The sequence below is a fragment of the Hypanus sabinus genome, chromosome 19 (genome assembly GCF_030144855.1).
Source record: "Hypanus sabinus isolate sHypSab1 chromosome 19, sHypSab1.hap1, whole genome shotgun sequence".
NCBI lineage: Eukaryota > Metazoa > Chordata > Chondrichthyes > Myliobatiformes > Dasyatidae > Hypanus > Hypanus sabinus.
In genome coordinates, this window is record NC_082724.1 from 61,509,015 (window position 1) to 61,516,746 (window position 7,732).

The window sequence follows — 7,732 nt, forward strand, 5'->3', positions numbered from 1 at the left end:
GTTCTCCATGTTTGTTTATTTATTATTCAATTATTTTTTGTACTTGTATGTTGCTTCACCATTCACACTAAACCCCATTCTGCTGTTTTCTTCCCATAACTATTGACACTCTTAGTAATCAAGAACATAATAACCTCAGCTTTATACCCAATGACTGTCTCCATTCCACAGATTCAACGCCCTCTCGCTAAAGAAATTACTTTTCACCTCTGTTACTAAAGGGACATCCTTGTATTCTGAGGCTGTGCCCTCTGGTCCTAGACTCCCTCACTCGAAAACATCCTCTGCACACATCTACTCAATCTAGACCTTTCAATATTAGATAAGTTTCAGTAAGATTTCCCCCCCCCCCCCACCACCATTCTTCTAAACCTCAGTGAGTACAGTCCCAGAGCCATTGAACACTCCTCATACAGTAACCCTGTCATTCCGGGGATCACTCTCATGAACTTCTTCTGGACCCTCTTCAATGCCAGCACATCTGTTCTTAGTTAAGGGTCCAAAATTGCTCACAATACTCCAAGTGCAGTCTGACCAATGTCTTATAAAACTGCAGAATTATATCCTTGATTTTATATTCAATTTGATTCAAAATGAATGCTAACATTGCATTTGCCTTCCTTACCAAAGTTCAAAATAAATTTTATTATTGAAGTACATAAATATCACCATACACAACCCTGAGGTTCAGTTTCTTGTGGGCATACTCCATAAATCTATAGAAAAGTTACCATAACAGAATTAATCAATGGAAGTTTACCCAACTAGAGCATTCAAGCAGAGTGAAGAAGACAAAATGCAAATATTTAAAAAATGAATGAATGAATAGATAGATAAATAAACATGCAAGCAATAAATATTGAGAGAATGAGATGAAGAATCCTTGAAAGTGAGTCCATTGGCTGTGATTGTGGATGGAGCAAGTGAAGTTGAGTGCAGATATCCCTTTGGTTCAAGAGTCTGATGGTTGAGGGGCAGTCACTGTTCCTGAGCTTGGTGGTGTGAGTCCTGAGGCTCCTGTACCTTCTTCCTGATGACAGGAGCGAGAAGAGAGTATGACCTGGATGGTGGGTGTCTCTGCTGTTTCCTGCAACAGCATTTCATGTGGATGTGCTCAATGGTTGGAAGGGCTTTACCCATGATAGCCTGAGCCATATCCACTACTTTTTGGAGGATTTTCTGTTCCAGGGCATTGATGATTCCATACCAGGCTGTGCTGCGGCCAGTCAATATACTCTCCACTACACTCCACTATTGAAGTCTGACAAAGTTTTGGATGTCATGCTTTATCTCCACAACACAGACTTGACATACAAGTTAACTTTTAGGGAATCCTGCACAAGGACTCACAAGTCCCTTGGCAGCTCTAATTTTTGGATTTTCTCTCCATTCAGTAAAAAGCCTGTACCTTTATTCCTTCTACCAAAGTGCAACACCATACACTTCCATACATTGCCCATTTTGCTGATCCGTTTGCCTTTCTGCAGTCTCCCTGCTTTCTCGACACTACATGCTCCTCCATCCACAAGCATGGCCACAAAGTCATCAATTCTGCCATCATCCAGAAAATGTGAGAAGAAGCGGTCCCAACACGGACAGACCCCTGCACATTGTATTGATACGTCTAACACCTCCATTAATGTATCTCACACTTTCCCAGGTTCACTTTGTTTTAAAATGTTATATCATCTATGTGCCTATGTAAGAGTTTCTTAAATGCCCCTAATGTATCTGTCACTACCACCACCCCTAGCAGGGCATTCCACACACTCAGCACTCTCAGTGTAAAAAAAACTTGCAATCCCTCTCGTACTTTCCTCCAACCACCTTAAAATTCTGTCCCCTCATATTTGCTAATTCTGCCCTGGGGATTTTTACCCCAGGGCTGTCTACTCTATCCATGTCTCTTATCGTCTTGTACGCCTCTATCCTTCTCACTTCTCATCCTCCTTCACTCCAAAGAGAAAAGACCTAGCTCATGCCTTCCCAGATTATACCAGTATTCTACATGGCAAAAATTAGTGACCAGTTAACTGATGTGGGTGGGATGTGGGGGGAAACTGAAGCACCCAGTGGAAACCCACATGGTCATAGAGAGAATGTGCAAGCTCCCAACTGACAGCACCTAAGGATATTCAATCTGTTTTACTCCCCTCACTTTTTGAATGCCAAGTACTGATTGATGTATCTCGTCCTTCAGTTGGAACAGCATAAACTGATCAGAAAGATGCTCACTTTTATACACTATATGGATAGCTGTGTGGTAAATAATGTTGGAAACACTCAGCCAGTCAGGCAACATCTGTGGAGAAAGAAACAGTTAATATTTCATGTCAGAATTCTTTCCACAGGCGGTTCCTGAACTGCTGTAGCATTTTCGTTATTAGTGAATTAGGATACTGTTTGTGGAATTAACTGGCTATTCTCACAAGCAGAAAAAGATATTTCTTGAGTCAATGCTTGAGGACTTTAACTGTTACTCTTGCCATTTCAGGGCCTGCATCAACCAGCACCTGATGAACAACAAAGACTGCTTCTTCTGCAAGGCCACCATCACTGCTGTGGATGACTACACAAAACCATCCTCCTCCTAGTTGTCACTGATCCACCAACCTTGCAATTTCCCTGCTTCCAAAGATAGGGTAAAGGAAAAGATACTCTTCAGGACATTAGCAACTGTGTACATGCAGAGATTGGAATGTTCAATATCCAATGTTTACAAAAGGGAATGATCCTTGGTGCTTCATCAAGCAATGATGCACTTGTTACATTGCTATTTAATTTCATATATTGATTGCTAGACTGAGGCAAACATGTTCTGAAGGGCAAATTACAGATTGAATTTCACCCTGTCCCTGACACACTAATCTTGTGTCTTGGCTTTGATTCCCTTCTTGGGTCCTAATCCCTACCTTTATTAACTGCAATTTGATATTGTGAGATTTAAAATCTTTTTGCAGAAATGGGAAAGGAAGTGTATATCTGTGTAACTCCAGCTGTTTGAACTAGAGTCTGGCAGGAGCTCGGAGCGACCCATGAGAAGATACATACTTGTCTTCGGCAGGTGGTTTTAGGCCCCTGTGGAAATTGTTCAAAGCTACCCAGATCCCTTTTTGCCATACATTGAGACTTTTAGTGGGAACGTTTTAATCAACAGCAGAACTCAAACAGTGCCAGATTGTCTGATACCCTGCACCTTGACATGACTTTTACAAACCAACCTATGTCAAAATGATGGGAGCATTTTCTACTAATCCACAGGCCCTGCCAATGTCCTAAAGCTTTTCTAAAGACTCCTACTTGGAAACAGTGTTTTCGTGCACTTACTGTCTGATTGCCTGGTTTCATTTCCCCCTTGAATTGATGTCCCTTGATGTCTAGGAACTAGTGCAGCCGCTGACAATGGAAGGCTGGAATGAAGAACAGAGTGACTCCACTTTATCATGGTGAGAACAATAACTCGTTGTACTTCAACCATACCCGAATTCCCCCCCGTGCCAGGTTCATGTCCTCTGACCCAATAGCTCCAGGCATCAGGAGTGTTTCTTACCAATTATCTAATCCTCAATTTTAAGTCTAAGAAATTTTCCCAACGCTTAATTCATTAATTGGTACTAACATTGTATAACAATCAAATTGAGATCATATCTGTCCATACCTGGTTTAATACTGGAAGACATACCACTCAGTATCCTGTGTGTGTCCACAGCCAGCCTGATGCTGGAGAAGGCAGAATTAGGGTTCATTGTCCATAGTTAAACACCGGCCCTTTGTGAATCTGAGTCTCATGTTTACATCCTGACCAATATTGTGAGACAGTCCTGCTGTGACTTTGGATAACATCAGTCTATACATGCAGAGCAAGTCCATGTGACCTCCAATGCTATGACACCTGCTTGGTGTGAATCTGTTGTCATATCAGGATGCCAGGTGTGAACATGCTGATGGCTGGACTGGTACTGGCACTGGCTAACATAGTACTAATGTTGCATGTTGAATATTGCCCAAAACCATACTGTCCATCTGGTAATATGAGCCAGTATCCCATGAGTCTGTACCTCAAATGAAACATGATCAGCCAACATGTCCATGCCAGGCAGAATCACATGTGTCTCTATCTGTAATGACACTGCATAATGCATGAATTAGTGCCTTTGTGTCTTCAATTTCCTATCCTACTTTCAAAACCTGATGTTACTGTGTTGGTCATTGACACTATAAACCACACTACAGAACAATGTCATCGGTAGTGAGAAGATCCACTTTCTCACAATTTAATGCCACTTGTGAGTTCTCATGGCACTACTGATTCAAAGCTTTACTATATGACTTGCACTAAAATGGTGCTTGATGCAGGAGTCCAGAGTTTGTGAGGTGGCCATCAGACTTAACCAGTGAGAAGTAACAAATTACCAAAGTTTAAAAAGGGCATGGGAAAAGTAGACAGAGAGAATTAGCATCCAGTTCTCAAGGAACTGGCTAACTTGTCCCTTTCTCTGCTTACAGCTCTGTGTGAGATGTATTTTCATTTGAGAGCTGATTTTCCTGCATTTCGATTATATTTTTTTCCTTTCCACTAATAAAACTCAGTACCTGAGTACTGTTCATTCTTGGTGATCAGTGCACAACATGCATTTTGCCAAAAAACAATCACCTGCCAGTGCACCAGCATATGTGTATTGCAACTAGTGCTGCTGGGCTTGTGTAAAGCTGGAACTTAGTGACCTTGTTAGTGCCATCATCATCTTTTTACAACCGCACCAGTTCTGGTTGTTGAGTACTAACCTCTGCTGCCTGAGTTACTGTTGAACCCTTGGCTGCTATAAAGAGTGTGTGAAGATGCTGGTTTTTCACTATCTGATCTTGTATCTTAACACGTGTTAAAAACTGAAGATTTAGCATTTATAAATTAATATTGTAACTTGCTCTCTGGCCCTGATATATCATTATAGTCCCTGCCAAGGAGGTTAGGAACTACAGGTTTATATTTACAAAATGTATTTCACAATTATTATAAGTGACTGGTCTAATCAGTTGGTAGAGCACTAGGACCCTGTTCCCTATGTTAAAGGTGAGGGGGTTAGCAGCAGTGGAGAACCTTTGTCTATCCACCAGGAAGCTGCATGCAGTGAGAGCTGCCAATTTCTGCTTTTAGTTCTTTGGGATTCCCTTTTGTTGGGGACAATGGAGTGCGTGTGAGAAACTGCTGCTTGTGTTATTGAATTTGATAAACTGTTCTTACATGCGAGTTTACTTGCAGATGTGAACAATAAAAATGAGTTACCCATTACATCTGAGGGCTGTTTCATGAAACTCTTCTACAACATCTGATCTAGTACCCTGACTAGCAACACCACCTCCAACTCAGCACTTAATAAATACCATCAAAGGTCCCAAATTAAAATGTAAACTGACATTCAGAGCACTCAAACACAAGAGGCAGCTGCTGCCTCTATCTACATAGTTACCAGATGTCAGTCTAACATGCTAAAATTCAGGACAGGACTTCATCTCCAACCAACCCTTAGACCCAGTAAGTGCCACCATTAAATTTTGCTCTGGTCACAGCTTTGAGGTCTCCGAAGTTAGAAACATAGAAAACCTACAGCACAAGCTGTGCCGAACATGTCCTTACCTTAGAACTACCTAGGCTTACCCATAGCCATATATTTTTTTAAGCTCCATTTACCTATCCAGGAGTCTCTTAAAAGACCCCATCGTTTCCGCCTCCACCACCGCCACCAGCAGCCCATTCCACGCACTCAACGCTTTCTGCGTTAAAAAGAACTTACCCGACATCTACTCTGTACCTACTGCCAAGCACCTTAAAACTAGGCCCTCTCATGCTAGCCATTTCAGCCCTTGGAAAAAGCCTCTGACTATCCATACGATCAATGCCTCTCATTATCTTGTACACCTCTATCAGGTCACCTCTCATCCTCCGTCACTCCAAGGAGAAAAGACTGAGTTTACTCTATCTATTCTCATAAGGCATGCTCCCCAATCCAGGCAACATCCTTGTAAATATCCTTTGCACCCTTTTTATAGTTTCCACGTCCTTCCAGTATTGCGGGCGACCAGAATTGAGTACAGTACTCCAAGTGGGGTCTGACCAGGCTCCTATATACCTGCAACATTACCTCTTGGCTCATAAACTGAATCCCACGATTGATGAAGGCCAATCCACAGTATGCCTTCTTAACCACAAGGTCAACCTGCGTAGCAGTTTGGAGTGTCCCTATGGACTCAGATCCCAAGATCCCTCTGATCCTCCACACTGCCAAGAGTCTTACCATTAATACTATATTCTGCATTCATATTTGACCTACCAAAATGAACCACCTCACACTTATCTGGATACAACTCCATCTGCCACTTCTCACCCCAGTTTTGCATCCTATCAATTCCCGCTGTAACCTCTTGACAGCCCTCCACACTATCCACAACACTCCCAGCCTTTGTGTCATCAGCAAATATACTAACTCATCCCGTCACTTCCTCATCCAGGTCAAATATCAAAAGTAGGGGTCCCAGAACAGATCCCTGAGGCACACCACTGGTCACCAGCCTCCATGCAGAATATGACCCATCTACAACCACCCTTTGCCTCCTGTGGCAAGTCAGTTCTGGATCCACAAAGAAATGTCCCCTTGGATCCCATGCCTCCATACTTTCTCAATAAGCCTTGCATGCTTTGCTAAAATCCATATACACTACATCTGTGGCTCTACCTTCATCAATGTGTTTAGTCACAACCTCAAAAAATTCAATCAGGCTCATACAGCACAACCTGCCCTTAACAAAGCCATGCTGACTATTCCTAATCATATTATGCCTCTCCAAATGTTCATAAATCCTGCCTCTCAGGATCTTCTCCATCAGCTTACCAACCACTGAAGTAAGACTCATTGGTCTATAATTTCCTGAGCTATCCCTACTCCCTTTCTTGAATAAGGGAACAACATCCGCAACCCTCCAATCCTCCGGAACCTCTCCCATCCTCATTGATGATGCAAAGATCATTGCCAGAGGATCAGCAATCTCCTCCTCCGCCTTCCACAGTACCCTGGGGTACATCCCATCCTGACCCGGTAACTTATCCAACTTGATGCTTTCCAAAAACTCCGGGACAACCTCTTCCTTAATACCTACATGTTCAAATTTTTCCTGCAAGTCATCCCTACAATCCTTTTCTGTACTGAATACTGAAGCAAAGTATTAAGTACCTCTGCCATTTCCTTCAGTTCCATACACACTTTTCCACTGTGACTTATTTATTGCCCTCTTGTCGGCTTATCAGCATATTGTGTCAGGAAACCTTCCTGAACACACAAGTAAACTCCACCCCATCTAAACCCCTCGCTCTAGGGAGATGCCAATCAATATTCGGGAAATTGAAATCTCCCACCACAACAACCCTGTTATTATTATTCCTTTCCAGAATTAAATGAATGTTATTACTTTAACTGCAATTTAATTGTTTAAATGTTTTGGAATATTAATACTACAGGCACTATAGTCTTTTTTTTTGAATAGCCAACCATAAAATGTGACAAAAGCAAATAAGTGGATATAACTTCCACTTTTCATTTAAAATATTCAAAAAGTATTTGATTAAAAAATAATTTGGTGCAACCAGGAATCGATGACAATGTCATCATGTTACCTCTTGAATATACAACAAGGACATGTTGCATTCATTCATTGTGATTATCCATTAACCACTTTCTAT

At 41.8% G+C, this 7,732-nt stretch overlaps 1 protein-coding gene across 2 annotated transcripts in view; it reads left to right on the plus strand.

The window, feature by feature from the left end:
• The window catches only part of LOC132377967 (E3 ubiquitin-protein ligase RNF123), a 428,887-nt gene extending 421,176 nt beyond the window's left edge, over window positions 1–7,711 (plus strand). For both annotated transcript variants that reach the window (XM_059944516.1, XM_059944515.1), the window contains one exon: window positions 2,495–7,711. In XM_059944516.1, coding sequence (XP_059800499.1) covers window positions 2,495–2,594 — 100 coding nt within the window. In that variant the 3' untranslated portion in view covers window positions 2,595–7,711. The remainder of the gene's footprint in view (window positions 1–2,494) is intronic.
• The last annotated feature ends 21 nt before the right edge of the window (window positions 7,712–7,732 follow it).